General features: G+C 47.2%; 1 protein-coding gene across 3 annotated transcripts in view; it reads left to right on the top strand.

Annotated features, from left to right (window-relative positions):
• Positions 1 to 26,836, top strand: part of VPS53 (VPS53 subunit of GARP complex) — a 63,105-nt gene that overhangs the window by 33,745 nt on the left and 2,524 nt on the right. For all 3 annotated transcript variants that reach the window (XM_030231337.2, XM_030231336.2, XM_030231338.2), the window contains 9 exons: positions 1,080 to 1,174; positions 5,768 to 6,010; positions 7,412 to 7,559; positions 8,414 to 8,496; positions 11,859 to 11,937; positions 16,668 to 16,816; positions 21,499 to 21,568; positions 23,832 to 23,969; positions 26,449 to 26,553. In XM_030231337.2, coding sequence (XP_030087197.1) covers positions 1,080 to 1,174; positions 5,768 to 6,010; positions 7,412 to 7,559; positions 8,414 to 8,496; positions 11,859 to 11,937; positions 16,668 to 16,816; positions 21,499 to 21,568; positions 23,832 to 23,969; positions 26,449 to 26,553 — 1,110 coding nt within the window. The remainder of the gene's footprint in view (positions 1 to 1,079; positions 1,175 to 5,767; positions 6,011 to 7,411; positions 7,560 to 8,413; positions 8,497 to 11,858; positions 11,938 to 16,667; positions 16,817 to 21,498; positions 21,569 to 23,831; positions 23,970 to 26,448; positions 26,554 to 26,836) is intronic.

The following is a 26,836-nucleotide window of genomic DNA, read 5'->3' as shown; positions in this document are numbered from 1 at the left end:
TCCTCACTTTGGGTTTGCAGCCCTAAGCTGGGGTTCATCATTTGGGGCTGAATTGTTGCTGAGAGAAGTTTACCTTGTCACACTCTGATAGTTCTGCCAAATTCTTAGTGCCATCTTTAGGAGATAAAGTCCTTTAGGCTTTGCTTCTTTTGTTTGGCTTTTCTTGCACTAAAAAAAAAAAAAATAAAAATTCAGCTGGAAAAATTCATATCTTCATTGGCTGGGAGCTGATCTTGGCTTTTTGTGGAGAGAGAAGCAAGAATTCCATTCCAGAGTCCCTCTTTGCAGCCAGGGGAAAGCTGCTGGTGTGCTGGGAAGCAACAAGAGAAATTTTTATTAGTAAAAAAGAATAATAACAATCTAGCTGTAGGGCAAAAAAGAGCTTAAAGGTCCTGCCCAGCCTGGTATTAAACAGGCAGGAATTGAGATGTGTGAGTTGTTCCAGTGGCTGTGCTTGGCCATGGTTTGAGTGCAGCACTAAAATCAAGTGAGGGTGAACAGGATGGCTCCCACATGGCACCTGTGCTTAATGCTTTAAATGTGATTTAAAAATAGAAATCTTTGCATCCCCAGGAACATGGGTCACAGTGAAAGCAGGTCTGTGTAATTCTGGCTCCTGGAGTAATTACATGCTGTTTATCTAAATAAAATTCATTCAGATGAAGCCTGTAACTCTGAGTTATTGCCCTTGATATTCTAAAATGTAAGGATTCTTTAATCTTGCTTCCAAAGAACTGCTCCATTTGATTTCAGAGGGGACCAGAGGAGCCTTGTTACTGCTTGAAGGATTGAGGGAGATTTTATTTGCAAACTGCATTAAGATTCTTCAGCTGAAATCTGTGAGCAGCCTTCTCTTTAAGGCTAAGAATATTTTACAAGTGCAAAGATAATTCCTTGGCTTGCTAACAGCTCTCTAAGAAGGAGGGAAGACTTGGATATAAGAACATTTATATGCTTTGATGCTTTGACAGCAAATTTCTGTGTTACAATATCTCTAAAAGATTTCTATCCTTCTGTGCTGCTGCACTGCAGCTCCTTCAAGGCAGGTTTGACCCAACATTTGAAATGTTTCCTTGCAGCCAAAGAAGCCAAAGGTCCCTGACAATCCTTTCCATGGCATTGTTTCCAAGTGCTTTGAGCCTCACCTTTATGTGTACATTGAGTCCCAGGACAAGTGAGTAACCAGCCTGAGTTTCAGGCTTTCTTTGGGTTTGGATGTGTTGGGGTGTGCTGGGTTCTGGACAAAAGCTGCAGAAAATGAAAATATTGCAACTCTGCTGCCTGATTTCAGCAGGAGCAGTGTGTGTGGTTCAAGAAGCTTTGAGTGGGGCCTTTGCTTGGACAGAAGGAGTGTTCAGAGGGCTGTGGAGTTGGTTTGTGTGGAATTGCAGAGGGTGCAGGAGTGGTGCCTGCTGCCTTCCTCTGGAACAGGCTCAGAGTTCCTGAAATTTCTTCTGTTGCCTCTGCAATTCCCACTGCAGACATGTGTCTTCCTTTCATCTCCTGTCTTCCACAAATAACAGGGTTGGGTTTTCTGTAAAATACACACGTGGCTTCGTGGCAGAGGAGTTGCAAGATTTGCTTTGTAGGGATAAGTTATTTGAGATCCTTAGATGAAAGCTGGTTGTAAGAGAACATTCTCATTGCTCACAGATTGGGGTTTTGTCAGGGGCTTTAATCCCTGGCACCCTTCCTCATCTTCCTCTTTGACTTGCAGCAAAAAGCCTTGAATGAAAGGAGCTTTCAGCTTGGGGCTCTGAGAAGTTCTCAGGGCTCTCACCACACTTCCCTGTGCCCCTCCATTCCCAGCAGGGCTTCAGTGACATCTCAGTAACAACTGCAGTGCCACCTGGGAGAGGAAACAGTTGAAAAGGTTCAATTGAATTTTTTTAGCCCAGATTAGTGGCTGGAGAGGAGGAGGTGCCTCTTTGCTGTATCTCATCTCTGTGTGCTCTTGTATCTCCCAAGGCTTTGCACAACTCGAGGCTTGCAGTGTCCTGATTTTATCCAAACTCCATGAAAAACACCTTGAAAAAGCTTTTCCATGTCCCATCAACTTTTTATGCTTAAAAAAAAAAAAAGATCATTAAGTAGCTGAAACCTTGCACAGTGCTGTGTCCTGCTGGGTTTGGGTTCTGCTCTGCAATATCACAAAGGGAAACTGATATTTCCCACCTGCCCTCAGCCAACTGAGCACAGACTTCTTTGAGTATTTTTTCCCCATTTTAATCCCCATTTTGGTAATTCTACCCCACTGTGCTCCTAGCCCCTTCAGTTGCCTTTTTTTTTCCTCCCCTTCTCCTTTTCCTTTACAATCATGAGATGTTTTATATTATCTTTATAGCCACAAGCTGCAGGGAGTTCAAAGAAAAACTGCCCCAGTATTCCCCATGCTGCCCCTGCCTGCCAAAAATTGCTTTCCTTCACAATTTTCTCTCTTCTTCTTCCTTTGATTGAACTTTTGAGGAATCTGTTGCAGTTGTCTGAAAATGAGATGTTGCTTAGATCATTAATTGTATGTTTGAGCTCTGAACAGTGAGAGCAATAGTTTAGTTCATCATTTTTCTGCCACATTAAACCTGTGGCAGAAAAAAGCCTGGGCATTTGCTGCCAAAAAAATTGTTTCCATACCCCTTTATAGAAACAGAGTGCCAAAATCTGTAGCAGTTTAAGAGGAGACACCTGGAAGAAGGAGTTTAAAGATGCTGCTCTCCACCCTCAGCTGCAGGGTAAATATCAGATTCATTCCTGCCCCTTTGGGATGTGCATCTTTAGCTGTCCTTTGTGGTCCAGGAGCACACAGATGTGAGCTGAGCTGTCCTGGGAGAGGAGGAAGAGCTCTGTCAGGTCTGCAGGGCTGAGAGTGTGCAGAGCCCTCCTTAAATCTGCTCAAAGGCACGTCTGAGTGCTTGGAAAGCTGGCACTCTGTGCTGTGTGTTTGCAGGCTCAGCAGCAGAGGGGCTTCCAAAATGCCCAGAGCATGGGAAGTGCTGGGCAGTGCTGCAGGTGTGTCAGTGCCACTGCTCTGCTCACACCCCCGGGCACACCCTCTTCTTCTCCTGGTTCTTCTCCTGATTGCCAGCACAACCCTGAAGAGGTTGAGTGAAAGAAAATAAAGAGGAATGCAGGAATGAAAAGAAGCAGCATAGAATTCCCTTTGTGTGATTTCATTTCATTCTTTCTCTTGGTTACATTTGGCTAGTTCTCACTCCCAATAAATATGCTACTGTTAGGAAATACCACATCTGCTCTACCAGAGACTTTTCTTGGAGCTTTTCCTTTTTGTGCAGAGTCTGTGTAGAAAACACTCCTTTTTCTGTAGCTCTCCTGCCTTCTGCATGTTTCATCTCCCAGCAGCTTTTCCTGCCAGACTCTGTGTGCTCCCAGTGCTCCACACAAAGATTTGTGGCCTTGCTCTCATCTTTGGGCCAGCTGAGGCTCATGTGAAGCTCTGCCATCAGCCAAGGTGTGCATTAAGGATGTAGTTTTTCTTTTAGTGCACAATATCCTGATGTTTTGCTTGCACCAGTTCCATTCTGGACCAGGAGCAGTCCCACAGCCTGGGCAGCTTTATCCAGGTTGGGATCAGCGTGAAGCCCCAGCACTGCTCTCCCAGCCCTTCTGAACAGCTGCATTTTCTCCTGCATCCCACTTGACAAGACCTTTGGGGGGGGGGGGGCAGGAAAATGCAGATCCATTTCACTTTGCCTCAGAGAAGAGGAGAACATGTGGGCTAAACATAAAGAAACAAAAGCCATTGACATTCCTGACCGTGTCTGGAGACTGAGAGAAGGCAAAAAAAAAAAAAAAAAAAAAAAAAAAAAAATCAAGTGCCTGGTGACTGCTAAGAAAGCTCCACTCTGCTGCCCAGCTGGAGCCCAGCACAGATGCAGAGGTGGAGATGCAGCTGTTGGGTTTGACAAGGAGTGAGCCACGTCCTCTTTCCTTGAGAAGCTGCAGGAATCTGCAGGCTGCAGCACGTGGGAGCCCTCCTGCAGCAGCCATCTGTTTGGCTCTGCTACAGCTACAGAGGGAGGGAAATTCTGCTTCTCTGTGGCCCAACACAATCAATGCTTCACTTCAGCCTTCAATTGCTGCTGCCAGCCTGGAGATTTATCACATCAGTGGAGCAGCCTGATGTTTTTACAGTGCTTGTAACACAGCTGAGGAGCTGGGAGTGTGGAGTCAGAGCTGTGTGCAGGGCTTGAGCAACAGGCATGGAAAAAGGGGCTTCTTGTCCTTGCAACAGCCTGGCTCCATGATGGAGATCCTGATGTTCCAAGCACATCTCTGGAGATGAGTTTGGCCCAGCAGATCACTCCTGGTAGGAGCTCATCCAGTCTGAGGCAGCAGCCTCTGAGTTTATCAGGGAAGAGATTTGTGGGTTCTGTGAATTCTCTGACTTGGGGGTTCTCTGGATTTTCTGACTTTGGGGTCCTCTCAATTCTCTGATTTGTGGGTTCTCTCAATTCTCTGACTTTTGGTTTCTCTCCGTTCTCTGACTTGTGGATTCTCTCAATTCTCTGATTTGTGGGTTCTCTGCAATTCTCTCAATTCTCTGACTTGTGGGTTCTCTCATTCTCTCCATTCTCTGACTTATGGTTTCTCTGAATCTCTGGAATTTCTCTCTCACAAGAGGGAAAGCAAAAAGGGGTAGAAGCTGGGGGAAAGTTGTTGGTTTTGGTGTGTTTTCCCCCTTTCACTGGTAAAGGTGAGAATGTGCTGCAGGGTCTCAGCCTTTCTCCTGAGGGTTTGGTTTTCTCCTTGAGAGCCCTGGATCATGGCACAGCCCAGAGGTTGTGGGTTGTGCCGTGGGAGAGCTGCAGGAAAACCATATTAAAAATAGGAATATAAACTCCAGGAACTCCTGCTCAGCAGAGTTCACCTCTCACCTGATAGACCTAGCTACTTCCCAAAATCCAAACTTCCTTGAGGAAGGCTGGGTGAATATTCTGGGGGAGGAGGTTTATTGCTGGAATTCATCTGGCAGAGGTTATTCCATGGAGCTGAGCTGGGCTGGACATGGATCTGCTGTCTCTGGAGGGGCAGGAGCAGAGGAACTCCCCAGGATCAGAAGATTCTCTGGTCCTGTGTTGATGGCTCTGGCTCTGTGCCATGCTCAAAAGCCTTTTTGTCCTGGTGAAAGGATGGAGTGAAGTTTATTGTTGCCTAAAGACTGAAATATTGGAGTAAGGACCAGGCTGTAATGAATCTCTGGAGACAATGAGAGGGCTTTTTGTGCTTTTAAAAAGAGTCTGAGTAGGAAGTGCACTTTGTGCTCATGCTAAATAAAACTTCTTTAAAGGATGTGTGAAGTTGTGCAAAACCAGGTGGTGTCCAAATGGGACCAAGCAATGGCAAATGGGACACACCATTTTGAGCACATCCCTTCAAAATCCATATTTTTGGGAGGGGAGGCCTGGCTGTTCCTTTTCCTGGTGCCAGGAATGAAACTTGAGCACAGGCTTAATGCACTTGCATCAAATGTGCTGAACTGAGCCCTGGCAGACCTGGGAGCTTTTATGTGTGGCTGGAGAACAGATTTGAAGCTGCCACTAAAACTCCTGAGCACAAAAGGTTTGGGCTGTGGAATTGTGTGAGCTTTGGGCTGGGAGTGTGGAGATAAGAAAGGGCTGGGAATACCCAGCTGCTAAACCTGAACTTGCTGCTGTCACAAGACAGAGCATCTCATTGTAAGCTTTATTCTCTCTTTTCACTCCAATTCCTCCCTCAGCAGACTCAAATCTCCTTTTATTCCCCACCCCAGGAATCTGGGAGAGCTGATTGACAGATTTGTGGCTGACTTCAAGGCTCAGGGTCCCCCCAAGCCCAACGTGGATGAAGGAGGAGCTGTGCTGCCCAGCTGTGCTGACCTCTTTGTGTACTACAAGAAGTGCATGGTGCAGTGCTCCCAGCTCAGCACTGGGGAGCCCATGATAGCCCTGACCACCATCTTCCAGAAATACCTGAGGGAATATGCCTGGAAAATCCTCTCTGGAAACCTGCCCAAGTGAGTCTGGCACCCCCCAGAGCTGCACCCATCCCCCTGCACTGAGGAGCTGATGCTTTGTAAAGATAATTCAGCAATACTTCCTTGGAGCACTCATTTCCCTGTCCAACACCCCAGGTAGCAGCAGGATCTCTCCATTTTCTTCATGGTTTTCTCCCAAGTTCTGTTTCCTGCACAGGGAGCAAATGGGCAGGCACACATTGTTTTTCTTTTAAGGGTCTCTGGAGAATAGCTGGCTTTGATTAGCAGTCAGATTTGCAGTTTCTTGAAGTTCCTTTTGAAATGCCAGCCCAAGGCTCTTCAGAGGGTCCTGGCTTTCAGAATTGCTGCTCATGCTGGGATTCTCAGCTGCCCTACCCAACATCATCTATATGGTAATTTATAATGAGGGTGGTTTATTTCTGAGATGCTGAAGTGCTTCCCTGTGCCTCTCTCTGCTCTGGAACATTTTATCTCTGTATAAATAAGATCTGTAGATGTAAATCCAGTGAAAGGAGAGGAAATCCTAATGAGTTTGCAGCAGGATGGATCAGTGTACAGGCTAAAGGTGCTCCTGAGATGTTGCCAAAACTCCACTGCAGATCATTTTATTTGCCTTTTAACATCTTCACTTTGTTTCCTCTAAAGCTGGGAGCAGCAGAATGACTTTCTGAAACCAGTAAAACCTTTCACAGAGGGAGGGGGAGAGGGTTCCATCCAGACAAGTGGAAAGATAAATTTAATGTGTGTTCTCCATCAGACCTCAGCTGCATTCTTTATCCACCTTTTTTTTTTCTTTTTGGAGTGCTCCATTTTTGCTGTCCAAGATAAATATCAGTGTCCTATTTTTTTTTAATGGATTTGGATTATAAAGAGTGGAGAGGTAGGGAATTTCCTGCCTCTGAACTGCTCTGGGTCTTTGTGGGTACATGAACCTTGCTCACTGCAAGGCAGTGGAGGGCAAGGCACATCTTCTATAATTTACTTTGTTGATACCATCAGCTTTTAAAGCAGCTTGCCAAAGTCTCAAATGCATGTGGACAGCTGTTAAGTGCTGCAGAGATAAATATGACAAGTTTCCTGATAGTTCTGAGATCCTTCTGCAATCTTTAATTAGATTTTGGATCACTGGCAGTGAAGGTGAAGCTACCTGGGGAAGGCTGTGTTCCCCTTGCATCCTCATCTGTTTTCTTGTCAATGAGTGAGTTGTCCTTTGCTTAAAATCGTGGTACAAAGCTCTTTAGAAAAGAAACTCCTTCACCAAATTAGCAGTTGTGGGTTTGATGTTCTGCATTGTACAGAGTTGTGGTCATAAAGCCTTTTTATGGCATTAAAATCCAGCAGTAATTTTGCACTTTGAGTGTCTGTACTCTCAAAAACCTCACAGGTTTTACCTGAATTTTTGTTTTTTTTCCCCTCCAGGACAACCAGCAGCAGTGGTGGGCTCACCATCACAAGTCTGCTGAAAGAAAAGGAAGGCTCTGAAGTGGCAAAGTTCACTTTAGAAGAACTTTGCCTCATTTGCAGCATCCTGAGTACTGCAGAATATTGCCTGGCCACCACCCAGCAGGTGAGCTCTCCTCTGAGGAGGCACCAGCCCCTCCTCTGTGTTGCTGTGGACACTGGGACAGCCAAAAGTACTGAAAAAAAAATCCCCTGATTATTGAGCTCTGCATTATTCATTCTGTATTTCAAAGAAAGAAAAGTATTGATTTTCTGAGGATAGCAATTTGCTTGTAATCCTGCTTTGCAGCATCAGTTTTGGGTTCAATCCTTTTCTGCTTGTTACATAATTTGTTTTTGGCTTGGGGACCACATTTATTTTTTTTTTTTTTTTTTAAATTCTTGGTTCATTATCTCCCCTTCATAAAAACAAGCACAAAAATAATTCAAAATACTTTTGGGAAAATACTTGCAATGAACTATTGGGGCAATGTGGAGTGGAGAGAGGAGGAATTTATGCTGATGTGATTTGCAGCCACCCCACTCATTACATTCAGGTGCTTCCAAAATGCCATGGGTCAGCAATGAGCTGTGATGTTTGGCTCTATCCAGGCCTCTCCACCTCTAGGTCTGGCAATCCTCCTCCTCCTCCTCCTCTGCAGTTTGGGCACAGGCAGAGTGTTGAGAAACATCTTTATTAGCAGGACAGATGCCACAGCGTTAAGCTAGTAGGGTAGCATGTGGTGCTAGAGTTACATATTTGACCTTGGAGCTTTCATTCTTTGAGGACATGGAGCCACCATGGGCCATCCTGGCAAATCAACAGGTCTGGGATGCCAAGAAGGAAAAATTGCCAGTGTCACTAGCTGAGTTTTGGATGTGGTTTGGTCACAGATGAAGTTTGAAGAAGCTGACCTTTCCAGGTCGATTATTTCCAGTTGGAAAGCTGATCTCCCTGTTGCTTGTTTTGTTTCCCAACAGTTGGAAGAGAAGCTCAAAGAGAAGGTGGATACAAGCCTAATGGAGAGAATCAACCTGACAGGAGAGATGGACACCTTCAGCATGTATGTCCAGCATGTGCCTGCTCCCCCAAACATCCCCTTTTGTCAGCCAGGTGGTGCTGGAGTAAAACCAATCCTGGGATCCTGGTGTCCCAGGATGGGCACAGGCATTTCCCTGCTCAGGAATGGTATCCTCAGGCTGCTCCAAGAGCAGCACTAGCTCAGGCTTTAGCTGCTCCCCATGGTCCAAGCCAAAGGAACCAGAGCACTGGAAAAGGGAAAGGAAATAGTGAGTTTCTATTTGAAACATGGTTTGCATCTTGGCAGCTCTGCGAGGTGGCTGTTACATTTCAAGAAAGGAAACTATTTCAGTACATTCCTTCCTGCTTTAACTTCCCCCTGGTAATCAGCAGCCTTGTCAGTATGATCAAACCCCATTTCAGATGACATAAAAGACTGATCCAATCTTATATTTGGGGATTATAATTGAGAGAAGATTATCATTCATTAAAATAACTTTTCATGTAGCAGTGCTAAAAATATTCTGCTCGAGCATCCTTTCCTCTCCACCCCTGACAGACAGATTGAATGCATTTTTTGAGACAAGAAAATTGAGGCAAAAGTTGTTTTGCCTCTTATCAGACAAAGGAATATCTTGGCAAGACTGGGAAAATAATCCCTGTCACCAGCTCCTCCTCTCCCTAGAACAAAGATTCAGCCCAGATAGCAGTGAGATATTGTTTTAGAAGACTTCCTTCCTGTGATTCCTCCTCTCCTGCTGCAGTGGACAGGATCCCACTGAATCTCCATCCAGCTCTTTCACATGGTCCCAGGCTCCATTCCAGACTGCACAGACTCCCTTCCCTCCAGGCTCTTCTCAGACCTTTTCAAGAGTGAATCCCAGCCTGAAATTCAGGGTTGCTGTGTCCACTCATCCAAAGCAAGCCAGGTAGCAGGGAAGGAGAAATAAAATGTGCCATGAGATGGGGTTTTGTTAGCATGGACAGCTGGGGGGTGAATTTGCCAGCAGGAATCAGCAACTTCAGGTGGCTGCTGGATTTCCACAGTGGCTGGTGGGTCCCAGACAGCCAGTGTGGAGTGGTTTGGAAGTTGTTTAATGTGTAGCTCACATTTGCTGCTCTGGACAGGTTTAAAGTCCAGCTGACAGGGCTGATATATCTTGTCACAAAGGCTTTTAATTGACTTTCATTCTGTTCCAGCTGAGGGCTTGGTCCAGCCTTCTGTCAGTGGAAGTCAGAGCTATAAACCTCACTGGCTCATTCAGCATCAAACAAGGGGTTTCTTCTGGGATTTGATGTCTTGTTAGGCAGCCATAAAATAAGTGATAAAATGCTGTTTGTGCACTCTGGGAAGTGTTTCTTCTTTCAGAGAAAGGAGAGTGCAGAACCACCCCAAAAGTGTGGAAAAGGAGGGGTTTATCCTTGGGGTGGCAAAACAGTTTCTTTAGGAAAGTTGGAGAAATTATGGGAACTTCTTCTTGATGTTCCACAAAAGAAAAATGATTGTGATGCAAACCCAGAAATCCATCATTTCCCTGCTGCTCTGTTTTGTGAGATGATGGGCAGCACTCAGAGAAGCCCTGGAGTGCTGCCCTGCTCCTTTGTGGCCTCAGCTCCCTGATCCATCCCTGGTGTGCATGCCAGGGATGGTGTGAGGAGTCACCCCCTGCTGCTGGGGGAGGATTGCAAGTGTCTTCCTGCAGAACCAGGCTCCAAACCCTCTCATTCAGCATGGTGTGATCCTTTGTGTTCCCAGCACATTTCCTGCTGCTGCACCACATCCCTCCACAGCAGGAGTTTGTTCTGAAGTGCAGATAAATGAGTTTTTCCCCATTTTGTGGTTTTCAGGTGAGAGCCTGCACTTGGTGCCAGCCCTGACAGACTCCTGAGCATGGACACAGGTGGTGGGGGCATTTTCCATCCTCTCAGAGCTTTGTGTTGCTCCTGGGTGCTGAGCACAGCTCCTCCCTGCCAGGCAGTGGCAGCAGGAGCACTGCAGGGTAGTTATTTCAGTCTGGCTGCCTTGGCCTGGGGGAATCCCCCAGGGAGGGGATTCTGGAGTGCCCAACAGAAGCAGAGGCACCAGCAGAAACAGTCACAGGCTTTTTTTATCCCAATGCAAGCTTTGGATGGTGTAACTTGAAGCCTGTAGTCACTTCACCTCCCATGTTAATTTTTCCAACTTACTGTGGATGAGTTTGCCTTTACAAACAAATGAGTTGCTTTGAAGGAAATCTTTTACTTTGCACCCTGTTCCAGACCTGATGTGCTGGAGCTGGAGGAGAGGGACCAGGCAACTCCTCTGGGTTGTGGTGAAGAACAAAACCCAGGTCAGAGTGACATGGGGGTGACACCATATCTCAGTTGGAAGGTGGACAACAGTGAGCCCCAGAGTAGTGTCCAAAACTTCCCAGAGACAACGAGGGGGAGGAGAGATGGTTTGAGGAAGCATTGCTCAGGTTTCTCACAGTCCTGTGGTTCTCATCTGTGCTACCAGCATGAGAAAGAGCAAAAGTAAAACCCACTTCTTCCAGATGTAATCCTGAGGTTGTAAACACGCATCTGTGGCAGATTTCAAGTTGACACTGTTTTTAAAAGCTGTGCTTAGTGAACCAGAATCAGTTCTTGCTCCTAGCAGGAGCTGTGTGCAGTGGGAGTGCTGGTCTGTGCCCCTGAGGGCTCTGAGCTGCTGGGCTGTTGTTTTAGGATCAGCTGCACCTCTGTGCACATCATAATAGGATGGCATCAAAATGTCTCAAAGCAATAGCATGCTGTTAAAAAGAAAAAAATAGGGGGAGGAGGGAGGGAAATGTGTTTGACTAATGTGTCCTTTAGTCTGGTATATGTCTCAGGAACTCAAACAATGGATGGCAGCAGTCCTAGACATAGTGTAAATAAGACATCTGCCTTCATCTTCACACATGGGAGACACAGAACTCATGCAGATGTCATTTTTAAAATCCTCTGTGCGAGTTCTGTGAGCAGTAGAATATTGGCTGTGAATAAATGGAGATGATAAAATGTTGGTGTTCCCCAGACTGGATTAAATGTGAAGCTGAATCCCAGTCTGGGCTTGACACTTGGGGATTTCTCTTCTTCATCTGCCACCTTTGATCCCCAACCCCTTATTTGTGTTAAAACAGAGAAAGGTCAACTGTAAAAACATCCTGGCTCCCCTGGAGCCCACTTCAGACCATTGTGCAGCTCCCTGCAGGGTTTCCCAGCTCCTCCTCAGTACCAGCTGTAGCTGTGTGCATTCACATCACAGTGCTGCTGTCAGCCAGTAGAGGATTTTCCTCCTCTCACAGTCAAAGGCTCCAGTTCTGGCACTCTCTTACTCAGTGTGATTCTGAAACTCATGCTTGATTCTTTCTTCTTTTTTTTTTTTGTTCCCTTTTTCTGCAGTGTGATCTCCAACAGCATCCAGCTGTTAGTGCAGGACCTGGATGCAGCCTGTGACCCTGCCCTGACTGCTATGAGCAAGGTAGGGGTGGATTTTCAGAAGAGATCACCTTAAGATCCCTGTGGAATTCTTGTGTGCTCTGACTGCTTGATTTCATTCTTTTACTCTGATTTTTTTTCTTACTTTTTACAGCAGCAATTGCTGTATTTATAACTACATCCCTCACCCCAAACCTTCTTATTATTCAGATTATTTCAGGCTTTTTGCACCACATTAAAACCTACAGACACATTCAGTCAGTACTCAAGGCTTTCTCTTTCCACTCCCAATGCCAGTGAGAGCATTTCAAATTTGGAAAAACTTTTGTCAGTGTGAAATTCCAAATACACCTTCAGCTTTTGCTCTCCCCTTTGTCTCCTTTGGCAGGGGGTTTTACCAGGCTGCTTGTTTGGGGCTCTGAAATGGAGGTACTCCACTGGAGGGGATGTGGAATTGAGATTGAGCCTTATTGCTGCTGTGATCCTCTCAAGGACATGTGGAGCCATTCCTGGAGAGGCCCCTAGGACTGAGCTTAAGGATTTTGTTGCAGTTACACTGCTGGCTTTTATATGTTTGAAAAGCAGAGCTGTGTTTCCTTGCCAAAGTATTGTGAAAACCCAGACTTGCTTTAGACAGAGGTGAAGACAACAAAAGTGGATTGAACTATTTTTTTTTTCCCTTTTAATTAGAAATATTAAACATAGAGCTCCATTTCTGTAGGATCAACACACTGTCTGGCTGCCATGAATTTTAATAGCTTTCTGCTTTATGATGTATTCCAGCTGTAACCAGCCCCACCACCCCCAGCTAATATTTGAAGTAGAATGCAGCTGGTAATAGAGCTTGTACAGTTCCAAATGGAAAGAGGATTTTTTTGCCCAGTCAAATAACACCACTGGGAAGGGCTCAGCACTTCAGGTGTTGCCTGTGTGCTGTGGCAGATCTGAAGCTCCAGAGGGCAGGAATATTTAAATCACTTAGCTCTCACTGTTTATACCCAAGTAAACCACAACCTTGAGGAAGCAGCAGCTGGTAGGCCATTTATTTTTGTCTTTGGAACACTGGTAAAATGCAGCACATGTGATGGGACTGATGATATATAAACAAGTTTAAGTGTTATGAAATTAGCTAAATAAATACTTGTCACTTGGGCACACACTCCTCTGTTTGCAGCAGACAGAGTTGCTTTTATGTGATTTTATTAGACCTGGATTTGGTGCAAGAGGTTTTTTCCCCCTTCACCTTCCTCCTCCCTTTCCTTCAGGGCTGGATTATTACTCTGACACTCCAATAAGAAATGCATGTAATTATTTAAACACAGAGGTAGCATTTGGAAATGTAAAATTTCAGCCTGTATTAAAAAAATAAAGCTTGTGTGGCTGATCCCTTCCAATTTTGCTCTCCCAAGATCCATCCTCCATTAGGGCTCTTCCTTTGTTTAGCTTCTTTTCATTTCCCTCACTCTGGTGTCCTCCAGGATTGAACATTCCCAGTCCTTTGTTGGAGTCTGGCTTGGGTTTGTTTTTTTTTTTTTTTTTTTTTGATTTTTTTCTTTGCAAAAATGTTCAGGAACCACAGAGGTAAATTATGAAATGCTTAAACCTCTCAATCCACTTTGGCTGCTGGCCACGTGGGGAGATTTAACACAGAAAACAGCATCAGGAATATTGCTTTCAGCTGGGAATGCTGCTTGGTTTCCATGATTCTTTACTTGGTGTGTTCTGAAGAAAATGGTAAATGCTGAGAAGGCCCCATATGACACAATTTGTGGGTGATAATCCTTACTCAGACTTTACAGCAGGTGTAGGATGATTGAACTGGACTGTGGGATGGGGAGCTGGGGTGTGGGTGGGAGGAGAATTTGCCCTAAAGCCCCTGTTGTGAAATTGTGGATAACCAAGGACTGTTAATGTGTTTGTACTGATCTGTAGCAGGCACTCACCTTGCCTGGTGTGCTTCCTTTTTAATTTCTGGGATGAGGGAACTGCTCATCTGCACGGGATATTTTCACCCCAATTAAATGTATGGATTGCACTGGCTAAGGCTTGATTTGCATGCTGAATTAAGCATTGATTTATATGTAAAACTGTGCCTGGAACTGGGGCTGAGGGACATTTTAGTGCCTCACATCAACCTCTTGCTGGCTTTTTACATTTTCCCTAAAACCTTTTGGCCCAGCTGCAATTCCACAGCCGAGTGGACAGAGCAGGGCTTTGATCATTCCTCCACTCCACACACAGAAAAAGCCCTGAGAGCAGAGCAAGCAGAGCTGCCAGCTGCTAATGAAAAGCCCTGAGGAGAGAGTGTGAGCCCTGGGCAGAGTGTGACAGCCCAGCTGGTGTCCCCACGCTCCCCGCTCCCCTCCCAGCCCCTCTGCAGGTGCCCAGGCTGGAGCCTGCCAGGAGAAGCTGGCACTGGGATGCTGCTGGGAACAGGGAGAGTTGAAGGTTCATTCATCCTCTTCTCAATCCCAAAGTCCCTTTGCTGGAGGGCTGGCCACAGGGAGGGAGCTGGTGGCTCTTTGGGGACACCGTGCCACCCCTGAGCCCCTGCCCTTCCCCATTTCTGCTCAGGGTTTCTCTTTCCTCCTGCCTGTTTGAAGCCCAGCCCTGTTTTGTTGTGAGAAGCAGGAGGCAGCACCAGCTCCTCCTGTGTCCTCCCAGCCTGCAGGTGCCTCTGGGCTTCTCCCTTCAGTGGAACCTCCCTGCTCCTGTTCCTTGCACTCATTTCCCGCTTGTGTATGTAAACTCTGTGGATATCCCAAGAAAAACACAGGACAAGGGAAAAAGAGGAATAAATTTAAAAGGACAGGAACAAAGCTTTACCAGCAGAGTTGGGCTCATATTTCTTTTGATGACTTTTCAGTATGTGTGCTGCTCCTTTCTCTGCAGCTACTGGGTGGGTTTTTTTTTGGGTGAAACACACCCACAATGCACACACACACACACACAAAAAAGGGCTATTTTCTGTTCATGCTTTAAAGGTTTGCTTGTAAAGTATTGCTTTTGGAATGATGACCAACAAAATGAAAAAGCTACTGTTTCATTGTTGGTGCAATAATTCAGCTCAGCAGTCCCTTCCCCCTTTCTGGCTGTTCCCACTCTGTGGGGATGGTTGTTGGGTGAGGGTTGCTCTGTCAAGAAGGGAAATGTGTGAATCCAGCAGGGAGAAGGGCACAGAATATTTTGTTTGGATGTGATCAGTACCATGAGGAGCAGGAAAGCAGCTGACCAAGGACAGGGCTTGAAGGAATGGCTGGAGCTGGGAGGTTTAGGTTGGATTTTAGGGAAAGGTTTTTCCCCAGAGGATGCTGGGGTTCCCCAGGGAATGGTCACAGCCTCGAGGCTGCCAGAGCTCCAGGAGTGTTTGGACACTCCCAGACACAGGGTGGGATTTTTGGGGTGTCTGTGCAGTCCCAGGAGGTGAAGTTGGTGCTCCTTGTGTGCCCCTTCCAACTCAGGATGTTCTGTGGCTCTGTGAAAACCTGTGGAGCAGGTGATGAGAGAGATATCCCTTCCAGCCACCCAGCTGATGGGAGAGCAGCAGGCTGGCCTTGGTTTGGTTGGAACAAAGGCAGCTTTAGTGGGACATGTGGAGACTCAGACACTGTGGTTTTGCAAAGAATTTGGCTTTTCTTTCCCACTAAGTCACTTAGGCTGAGTGTTGTTTGGATGGAGTTGAGTCAGCTGAGTTGCAGGGGGCAAAGTAGCCATATTAAATTAAATTAAATTAAAACCAGGAATAAAAAAACTTGATATGCAAAATCCAGAGCTTGGGAAAATGAGTTTGAGGACAAACAGCTCCTCAAAGGAAAAAGCTCATCTTCCATATGTGCCCAGTTTCCTCTCCTGATTTCCTATGAGTTTTCCTCCTGTCTCATCTCCAGCATGAGGAACAGATCTCCAAAGAGTTTTTGGGAGGACACTGCAGAGTTCTGAGAGCAGCAGAACTGAGTGTGCTTTTCTGGGTGCTTGTGTTCCTCAGTGAGACTCTGATACATACACAAGGCCAGGCCAGACCCAATAATCTCTTTTTTTTTTTTTTTTTTTTTTTTTTGGTTTTTCCACTTGTTTTAAATTGGGAGTACCCTGTGTACTGCAAACCAGGCTCAGAGCAAATCAAGGGAGCCACACATCTGGCTCACAGGGGCTGTTCTCTTGCAGTTCTGCTGAGAGTCAACAAAAACAAAATGGGAGGTTGAGTAACTCCTCTTGTTTTGTACTTTTTACATGCATTTGGAAGAGCTGGACTTGGGCATCCTGGCTTGTACACCAGCAGTGTTTTCAGTGAGCTACACTGGTGTAGAGTGCTTTGGACTTTAAGACTTTTTACCTCTTCCATCTATCTGTCATCAGTCTCACCAGTATTAAAGTCTTGGCTGCCATACAGGAATCCAGACTTTGCAAGCTTGCAGATATTTTCTCAAATGCCTGTAATCAGGATTTATTTGGGCACTTCATCCCAGCAAACTGGAAACTGTTAAATATTAAAGCAGCCTGGTGTGCTCCAAAGGGTTTTTTCATCCTAGTGGTCCCCATCTGTGTGGGTTCCTGGTCACAATCTCTGCTCTGGCTTCTCTTTGGGTCTCCTTGTGGAATGGTTTTGCCCAATCACTTTAATGATGAAGAACTTGACCTTGAATTGCAGAGGCAGTCTCTAAATGATTCCTTAGAGATCCCCTGGCAGGAAGTTTGTCCAGTTTCCCTTACCCATTGCTTGGATGTTGATGGATTAACCAGGCATTTTTGGTTGTTTTTTCCCCCTCTGTGCAGATGCAGTGGCAGAATGTGGAACATGTTGGTGACCAGAGTCCTTATGTCACCTCAGTGATCCTGCACATCAAGCAGAATGTCCCCATCATCCGTGACAACCTGGCCTCCACCAGGAAGTATTTCACTCAGTTCTGCATTAAATTTGCAAAGTGAGTTACCAACAGAGACACTTGATTCAGCTCATCCCATAAAACAGGGTGATGATCACTGGCTGCTGTTTGCCAAGTGCACAAAGTTTTGGGTTGGGCACCTTTAAAAGGCTTTGAATATCTGACTTCAGATATGACTCTTGCTGTGGGAAAACCTACTTTTCTTCCATGGGGCTCCAAGTCCTGAGAAATTTGCCTCAAACTAACATTTACAATAAGCCCTGCAAGGAGGGCACGTGTGAGAAGTATATTTTACCTTCACAATCTGAAAGCTGCTTTTCTGTGCAAAAAGAGCTCAGTCAGGAGGGGAAATTCACATTTTAATGTTGGGGGATATTGAAGTATCTTCCTGGCAAGTCACTTAGAGTTGAGCAGCATGACAGAAGTGGCAGATGAGACAGAAATGTCCCTTGCTGCTGGATTCAGGGTGGACATCCAAACCTTAAAACACAAATTCAGCTCTTTGGGAAGATACTTTGAGCTCTTCCCTGCTTGCCTGTGGCCAGCTGAGCTCCACATGGCAAAGCCCCAGGAAAAACCCTTGGGAGGGCTGTGCCAGTTGTAGCTGCTGCTTTTGGTGGCACATGTGACCCTGCTGGTGGACTGGAGGGCAGTGGCGTGCGTGTCATGTGTCACTCTAAAATACCTTAATGGTTCATTCATCTCTGATAAGGTAATCAGCCTGAAATAAGCCCTGTGGCCTGGCAGGGGCTGTGTGAGTTGGAGATTTGAGCTGCAGCTCCTGCCTCAGCAGGGTGGGATGCAGCAGCTATCCTGGGAGCTTTCTCAGCAGGGAGGCTCTCCTGAGAGTTTCATCCCCCTCTCTGTCTCAGGGCACTCATGAGTTTGCTTTCAGGAGCAGTTCCTGATGAATCATGTTGTGATGTTGTCCATAATCACTGTTTGAAACGCTGTCTCAGTGAGAATTTATTGTATGAAAACCTTCTGTGTGGTTACACTTGAATTTTATGGGATAAATAAAACCCCCCATTTATTCAGCTGTTCACAGCACACTCTTAATACCTCAGCTTAGTTGCCTCCCTTTTAACTTTATTGCTGGGCACATACCAAGCAAACTCCAGATGAAACAGCTCTGAGATTTGAGTGAGGTTCCCATCTAAGCTGAGTGTCCTCATCCAGGAGCACAGAAGCCCCTGCTCCTCTCCAAAGCATTTTTTCAAGACAACTGCAGCTCTGATCTGCAGCACATTAAAATTAAGACAGTCCTGAACTCACTGTGCCATGGATCAGATGTAGAAGGGTGAAATGGGTTCCTGAAAGTTGATTTTGCTGGATCTGTGCAACTTGGTGCTAAGGAAAATCAGCCAGTGGTAGGGGAGCACCAATCTCCCTAAAATGCCTTTTAATACCTACAAATATTTGTGTTTTTGAAACTCTGCATTCTAATGGGATATGGAGGCTGGGCCAATATAAATACCTGGCCTTTTGTGTGTCCCACAATGCTGAAAATCCTTTTAACAGGCCTTGTGCTTCTCCACATGTTAATGCCTGTGTCTTTGTGAGCTGCCACTTCTCAGCTCTAATGGATTGTATAAAGCGTGAGTGTTGAGTTACAGGACCACAGGGGAGAAGGCAGCTAAAGTCACTAAATTTAAACCAGCAGGATCTGAGCCAAGTCTGGAGAGAAGAAAAATGGCCATCAGAAATTGCATCAATGCTCTCAGCTAATTTGTCATTTTTGCTTTGTTTTGAGCGATGTGCGAGCGGCGCTCCCTGGGGACAGCAGTGGGGGGGCTCAGCTCTCCCTGCACCTTCTCCTTTGAAATCAAACCCCACAGCAGCCAAGCTGCTCTGCTGGGATGTGTTTGGGAAGTCTGTGACCTGACCTCAATGAGGAAGAGATTAGAACTGAGAGACAGGAAAAACAAACAGTTCTCCCCCTGGCCGGGGAAGCGGCTCCTCCGTGGGCAGCAGCCAGGCCTGGTGGGTGCTCTGTCCTTCCAGGAGCTCCAGAGGAAAAGGGAGAGGAGTTTGGTGGAGCAAGGTTGGGATGTGGAGGCTCCTGGAGGGTTCAGGGCTGAGCTCAGCATGGGCAAGGGCTGGTCACCAGCTTGGAGGGTGGTGTAGAGCAAAATCCTCCTCGGCTGCAGTGACTCAGTGACCCCAGAACCTTTGGGGGATGTCCTGCAGTAGCTCAGGCTGTCAGACAGACAGACAGACAGACAGACTGTGGTTGCAAGTCTGTCTGTGCCTCACTCAGCAAGGCATTGTGTTTGATGCATCATCAGTGCAGGGGATTAGGAAAATCTTTGGCAGAGGCACACTCCCCTTGGATGGGAGGCTCTCAGATGCTGTGGCTTCTGTGCTTCAGGTCCCTCATCTCTCTTGCACTGCTTCATTATTACTCTGGGGACTTACCTGCTTCTGGGGGGGGTTGCTGGGCTCAGTTTTAGAGCTGAAGCTGTAAATGAATTCTGGCACCCAGTCTAGCTGTGATTGTGCAGGGAGTGGAGGCATTCAGAGCACAGAGCCTCGTGCAGAGCATTAGCCCTGAACATGCACACATTACTCCCATCAGGATTGCCTGCTGCACTCTGGGAGCACCAGGCATTGAGTCCAGCCTAGGCAAGAGGCACTTTTGGTTAAGTGCAAGTGCTCTTGATGGTCTCTGCTAATCCAAAAAAAAATAAAAACCAAGGGGAAAAAAATTCCAGAGCAGCCCTTGGCTCTTACAGTTTGTCTTGTCTGTCCTGCTGGAGTTGGGAAGCTGTTTCCAATAAGGCAGCGTGAAATAAGAGGCATGTGGGGATGGAAGGTCACTTTACCCCTGTGCCCTGATGGTGGGTGGCCATCCAGAGGGGCCTGGGAATTGTTTCCTGCAAGGCAGAAGGCTGTCTATGGGAGATTGTGTGGTTATGTAGGAAAGAAGATTAAAACCAACAGGGGAGGGGGTCCTTGGGCTGCCAGTGTGCCACCCTGCAGCAGGAAGGGCTCACCCTGTTTCTCATACACAACATGAGCTTTAGCTCCATGCCTGACCTTGCAGAGGGAGGGACACTTGGATCTACCTGTACTATCAAAGGCACAATTAATTTCTTGTACTGTTCTGCCAGCAGTGAGCTGCTGCATCCAGAGCTGATGCCAATTTATCATTTTCTAGGATCACCTAAGCTCCAGCTGTGCTCATCACTCTCTAATTGCCCTCTGGGAATTAGTTATAGACCTGAAAAATGGACTTTTAAAACAGATAGGTTAAATCTCCACTGTCATGCTTTTGTGCAGGAGGAGTCAGGGCTTCTTTCCCTCCTCCTCTGTCTGTTTTGTTGCCAAGGTTGTTTCTCTGGTGGCCAAATTCAAAGCTGCTTCTCAACAGTAGCTTGAAATTGTTCTCCTTGACCCCTCTCCAGGATAAAATGATTCTCTGAGAGAAGTAGGGGCTGTGTCTGAGGGAAGGAACCTTTGCTTGTCAGGGCTCTCCTTGAGCCATTCCTTTGGGTTTGCTCAGCAGCTTGGCTTACTCTGTGCCTGAGCTGCACTTTTGTCACTTTTCCATGAGAAAGGATGAGAAATGAATGTCCTGCCTTGGAAAACAGGTGGCGGGACAAACAAGATGCTGTTGTGCTCATTGCTTTGTGGGGAGGAAACAAAAAGCTTAACAGATGCAAGGAGGAAACCATGCTGAATTTAGATCATCATCAGGGACAGCCTGAGTCCAGAGCACAGCCCCTGACTGCCTGATCCTCTCTCAGAGCCATTAAAACCCAGGAGCTGCCACCAGGTCATGGGCAAGTCCTGGAAATGTGAGCCCTGCAGGCACTCAGCCAAAGGAGGACATGTGAAAGAAGCAGAGCACATTAAAAACAAGGCAGCAAGAGGAAGGCTTGTTCAAGTGCTGTGGTCCTGACAGAGTTTGTTACTCCTGAGCTTTCCTGGTGCTGCTCCTTGGTGGAGCAGGGGCAGGAGCTCATCCTGCAGGTGCCCAACCAGTGTTTTTGCAATGAAACTGCTTCAAAGCCTCAAATCAAGGGGCAAAAATCAGCTGAACCCAAAGCTGATGCTCTGAAGTGGTGGATGCTGGGCTTCCATCCTCACCAAGCTCTCTCTGGCTGGGCAGTCATTTTTCTGAGTCTGAAGCCCATGACAGTAAACCATGGTAATGGTGTTTTCCTTTTCACAAAACTTTTTCTTGTCTTGATTGTGTTGGCCAGGAGCTTTCTGGAAGGGAGCCTCTGTGTGAGTGTCCAGGGCCCAGCAGACCTCCAGCCTTGGCTGGACCTCAAGTTCAGTGTGTAATATGCATGTTATGGAATTACTTGTGTGCAGGAAAATGTAGGTTCTGGATGCAGTCAAGATACATCCACTCACGAGCAGTGAGACTAATCCTGATAAATAAAACAGTTTGTTTGCTGACCTTTTATTGCAATACTTCATATTTAGTTTATAGCAATTTATTTACCTCTAGAGAGTGTGTGTTTGTGTGTGTGTGCAGCTTCTCAGTAAACTCTGAGATCAGGAGGGATTAAAGCAAAAGAACTGTGCCATGGGGTTGGGATTTTTTAATTTAGTATATTTAACATGTCTGGAATCAGTTTGGGAAGCTGGCACTGGGAGTGTCTTTGTGGAAGCCATCCTGCTTTGGTTCTGCATGCTTTGTCCCCACAGAAGACTGTCTGACTGCAAATATTCTTATGTAATTGTATAATTTTGTACCTCTCCTGCAGCTCCTTCATTCCCAAGTTCATTAACCATCTCTTCAAGTGCAAACCTATCAGCATGGTGGGGGCAGAGCAGGTAAGGAGAAATTGGTGCATTGGCTGTCATATTTGATGGGTTTTGGGTGCAAGAAATTGAGGCATCTCCCACCCTGCCATGGGCTGGGCCCTGCTGCTCTGTGAGGATGGGATTTGGGAGAGGCAGGATTTCATCTGTCCCCTGCACATTGAGCTTATTGCTCCTGTGGGCTCATAAAAAAAAAAGGAAAAGCAAGAAAAAAAAGCAGAATCATGCCTAATGGGACTGCTGTGAACTTCAAATGGGTGCCTTCAAAGCTGCTTGGGTTTTAGGCATCAAAGATGGTTCTGAGCACTGTCTGCAAAAGGAAACAGGAGCTTTACATCAAAACCTTCCTCATCCTTAATGGAAAGCAAATGAGTGAAGCTCAGTGCCTGTTTGTCTTGTGTGATGAGCAATAACCTGAGAGTGATTAAAGAGAGTCTTTTTAAAATAAGCTTCTCAAGTGATTAACCAGCAGTGGGCTTGTGTCTAATGTTAAAAGCTTTCAATATTCCTGTATGGGAATAACAGGCCCAATTTGCTTCTCTAAAGCAGGCTGGGAGGGTTTTGATTAGCCTGATTCCCAGTGAATCCATCTCATTGGAAGTGGGACACACCTCCCTGGGGCCAGGGGTACAGAGGCCTTAGGAGCTGATCTCTCTCTCTGCAGCAAGCAGAACCCCAATTCCCTTAAAATCTTTTGAACCCCCCTGGTCACCCACCAGCACCTTTCCATGCCACCTTCTCCTCCCTGGTGCAAATGTTGCTGGGGAATGCATTTTCCTGCCCTTTCTGGTTCTACACACAGCCTTTCCTGCTGTTTGCTGATAATTACAGTTGGAATGTGAATGCTGGGGTGATATTTATGGAGGTGTTCAGTGTTCAGTGCAGGGAACAAGACCTGTGGGGTTTTGCTTTCTGTGTTTTCCTCTCTGACTTAACAACTCTGCATCCCAGCAAGCTTTGGCAGTGAGTTAGCAATGCCAGGGACCTGGAATGGAAAATGGGGTGAGGGGACAGGGTCTGCAGGAGCTGTGCCTGTGGCAGAGGCTGCAGAGTGTGCAGAATTGTTAGCCACGAGAGAGCTGATGTGGGCAAGATGGGAATTCCCCAGCCCTGGAATCTCTCCCTCTCTGGGATCCCTGGTAGGCACACAGGAACCCAGCTGGGCCAGCCTGAGCTGGGGGCTCCAGCAGCCTGGGGTGCACAGAGCTGCTCACCTGTGCTGTGGTTTCCTGGCTCTCAGGAGGAGATTGGTGGCATCAGTTCTTCTCAGGCAAGCCCTGGAAAGGCAGCACCAGCAAGGACTCTGCAGATAACGGGGTGCAGACTCCAGCCAGCCTCTCCTCCTCCTCCACAGCCACTCCTTTGTGTTCCTTTGAATTCCCACCAGTGCTGAGGCCAGTGTTCACATTGTTGTGGTCACTGCTGGGGGTTCTGCAGTGCCCAGAATGTTTTGTGTGCCTCCAGAACCAGCTCCCTTCCTCAGGAAATGCTCTGAGTGTGCTGACAGCCCAGCAGGCTTTCACACTCACTGCTGTCTAAAGAAATTGGGCTGCTCTTTCCTCTGGTTTGATTTCAGATTTCTGTTCTTCACTGGTCTTGTCTTTTCAGACACACTTTGTGCAGTCAGAGGAGTGTGATATTCAGGATAATTTTACTCTAAGGAGCCCTAGCCCACAGCAAGTGCTGTCTGTCTGGGCTCAGTTTCATGGTTGCTGCTTATTTATTTGCTGGGTCAGTAACAAACAAGATCCAGGCTGTGAGCAGTTCTCAGTGTAGCTGTATTGTGTGACAGTTTTTAAGGAAAGAAACCCTAATCAAGGGGTTGAGTAAATGCAGAAAACTTGACTCTGTGTGTGGCTGGGTGCAGGAGGAAGCGTGGTGTGAGTTCATTTGACCTCAGTATTTAAATCATGGTGCACTCCAGGTAACCAGGATTGTTTCACTTCATACTGTTGGAAATGTGTGCCTGATATGCCAGATGTTGGGCTGCCATAAGTCATTTCCAGTCAGCAGAGCAGTGCTCTGTTCAAATCAACCACGATGCTGATTTGTAGCCATGGGGGTGATCCTGTCTCCTGGAAGTGTCATTACATGGTTCAGTCCCTGCTGTTCCTGCAGTGAAATTACCAGGACTTCTTCCAGTGTGGGAAGTGTTAAACTTTTAAGGCTGTTAAACTTTTAAGGATATTAAACTTTTAAGGATGTTGGGTTACAGCAGCTGATGGATTTTGGTATAGAAGGAGCCTGAGTAACAGAGTGTGGTTAACTCTTGCAGCTGCTGCTGGACACTCACTCTCTGAAGATGGTTCTCCTGGATCTGCCCTCCATTGGGTCCCAAGTGGTGAGGAAGGCTCCTGCCAGCTACACAAAGATAGTGGTGAAAGGCATGACTCGGGCTGAAATGATCCTGAAGGTAACTCAAGCCTGTTGATACCCTGCCAGCCAGACTGCTGGCCTGGGAATCACAGCAGTGAATTCCAGGGGGCCCTTCCTCTGAATGCAGCAATCTGCAATTGCACATGAGGTTTGTGAGCCTGCCTGGGGGCTCTGCCAGCTGCTCTCCAGACCTGGCTCACTCCCCTTGGGTTTGCCCCCACTCTCTCCTAACACCACTTTGGAGTTTTCACCCTCACCTCTCAAGGCAACCAAAGGCTCAAGTTTGGAGAGTTGGGGCACCAGGTTCCCTCAGGAGCTTGTGGAAATCAGAGTTTGTATCCCTGAGGGTCTGCTGTGGGGCAAAGCCCAGGGTTCAGGTTACTCCAGGCCTTTGTGCAGACTCCTCACTCAGGGGAGCCAAGCTGTGCTTGAGTCACCTGTTTACTGTCTAGTGTAACAGCCAGTGCAAACATGTCTGGGTTACTGTACTCACCAGAGCCCTTTTTCATTTTCCAGACCTGGTGCCTGGAAAATGACCCAAAAGCAGAGTGTTGTCTTCATGCAAAGCAGCAAGCAAAGCAATCTGCCCTTCCCAGCTGGTGCTGCAGTGAGCAGTCAGGTTTGATCCCAGGAGGAGCTGTGGGAGCTGTACAGTTGTGCCCTCCTGGGTGATGGGATTGTCCCCTGCTGGCCAGCAATGCTGGGAAGGCATTCCTAGGAGGGAATTAGTGGGACCTGGGGTCAGGCAGGAGAGGCAGCTGCCAGCCAGAGCCTCCTGTAAAGCACAGCCAGGGCCAGGGGGGTGAGGAGCCCGAGCTGTCCCTCCTCACCTGCTGCTCAGTGTGGCTCTGCTCCCATGCCCAGGGGAATGCCACAGCTGAGTTTGTGCTCTGGATTCAGACATCTGCTCTCCAGCTCCATGCTTTTGGAGTGAGGTGACTGAAATGTTAGTGAATTGTAGCCTAAATTTTCCTAGAAATGGCATGAATAAAAATGTTCCTGGTTTGTGCTGACGGGAGCAGGGAAGATTGGTGCCTGTTGTGTACAGAGCAGGTCTTTCCTTAGAGCTTGTGTGTGAATCAGGAGAGTAATGGAGTTAATTTGTCTACCCTTAGCATCACATTGGAGAGGAAAGCAGCACATGGTGCCCAGGCTGTGCAGCAGCAGTGGCACTGCTGTGTCACACAGCCCATGCTGGCCCTCTGAGGGCTCTGTGTCAGCAGAACTGCAAACCAAACAGCACAGGCTGACAGCACTGGGAGCTCCAGTGTGGGTTCCTAGCCTTGTTCCGGGGCAGGTAATTCAGGAAGACAAACTTTGGGCCCCTGGGCAGCGCAAACAAGGCCATAGAGCTGAGCCCCACGAAGCACAGATGGGAGTGGGGAGGAGGGCACTGGGCCATGCACATCCTGCTGAGCTCTTCCCCTTCTCCTCTGGCCACACTCTCTGAAGCTCCAGCTTTTCATCTTGGCAGAGGATTTTTACAAGGGCTGTAAATTAAGGGTTTATAAGTGTGTACATGGCTGTGATGTTTCAGTGGTCTTAAGTGCAGGGAAAGAAAGAAATGTCTTGGTGACAGAATACAGTGTGGGGTGAGCTGGGTCAGTGCAAACATATGGAAATGTTTTTGGAGATGGGGAAGGGTCTGGTCTGGTGCTGTTTCTGCCCATTTACACACAGACAAACACATCTTCCCCAGAAAGATGGTTTGGCTGCCCAGCGTTATCAAAAGATGTGTGCTCTCTGGAGCTTGCTGCTTATGTAAGAAAAGCACATCAGTGAGGGATCATCTTACCAGCTTTGATGCTATTTTGATTTTTTCCCTGTTTTTTATGATTGCTCCTGGGCAGATGTTGGTGGGGGGTTCCCATCCTTCATCCCTCCTCTCCAGAGTGTCCAAGAGGAGCTGCACCCCAAGGACAGAGTGGCTGTGACTGGCACTGCTCACCCACTGGTGCCATGTCAGGAGAACTGCAGAGCAGAGCTCTGGCCCTCGCTGTCCTGGGGACTAAGGAGTGAGCAGAGTGTTGTCACATTCCCCTGTGTCACTGTGTGTCCTGCCTCCAGGCAGGAGGGACACACAGCCAAGCTGAGGGTCTGGATTGTGTCCAGGCTGCCTGATCTCCTGGGACTTTGTGAGTGTCACCACCACTGCCAGCACTGTCCCCTGAGCAGCTCCCCAGCTTGTCTTCCCCCTGCAACATGATAAAATCTTAAGCTTTAACAATACCCCAGTGCCTGCCAGCCCACAGGCCACTGACAAAGTCCTGCTGCTCTTTGAAACATGGTGCAGAGCCCGTGAGCAGCACTGCTGTGCTGGAAGAGACCCAACTTCCTCCCTGTTCTTTCTCTGCTTCTCTTCACTCACCTTTACCCCTCTCATAACCAGCCTCTTTCTTGTGCCTTAAACATTTTACTTGAGGAGCCAGCCCTGCTGTCACTCCTGTGCCAGAGTTGACTGAGCATTGCCTTTAATTCCTGTTATTTGCCTGATCTCTTTTTCCTTGTCTTGGCAGGTGGTGATGGCTCCACACGAGCCCCCAGTTGTGTTTGTGGACAATTACATCAAGCTCCTCTCTGACTGCAGCACTGACACATTCCAGAAGATCCTCGACATGAAGGTGAGAACCTGTGCAGGGCTTCTGCTCATCCTCTAGTGCTGCTTTGGGATTGCTAGGGACTTTATTTCAGTGTGAATTCTGAGGGACTGGGGGGTGAGAGAAGCACTGTAAGACAAGTGTATCTTTACTTTGAAAGCAGAGCTGCTGCTGAAGAAAAAGTTTCCAGTTCATTTCACATTTTGATACCTGCTCTACTCAGGTCATCCAGAGAGGTCTTTGTGATGGGTGAGCAGGAGGTGGAGGTTTGAAATGGGCTCTCAGGTCAGTGAGTGCTGTCCTTTGC

This window comes from Serinus canaria, chromosome 19, assembly GCF_022539315.1.
Source record: "Serinus canaria isolate serCan28SL12 chromosome 19, serCan2020, whole genome shotgun sequence".
Classification (NCBI taxonomy): domain Eukaryota; kingdom Metazoa; phylum Chordata; class Aves; order Passeriformes; family Fringillidae; genus Serinus; species Serinus canaria.
This window is presented reverse-complemented; position numbering and strand designations above follow the sequence as displayed.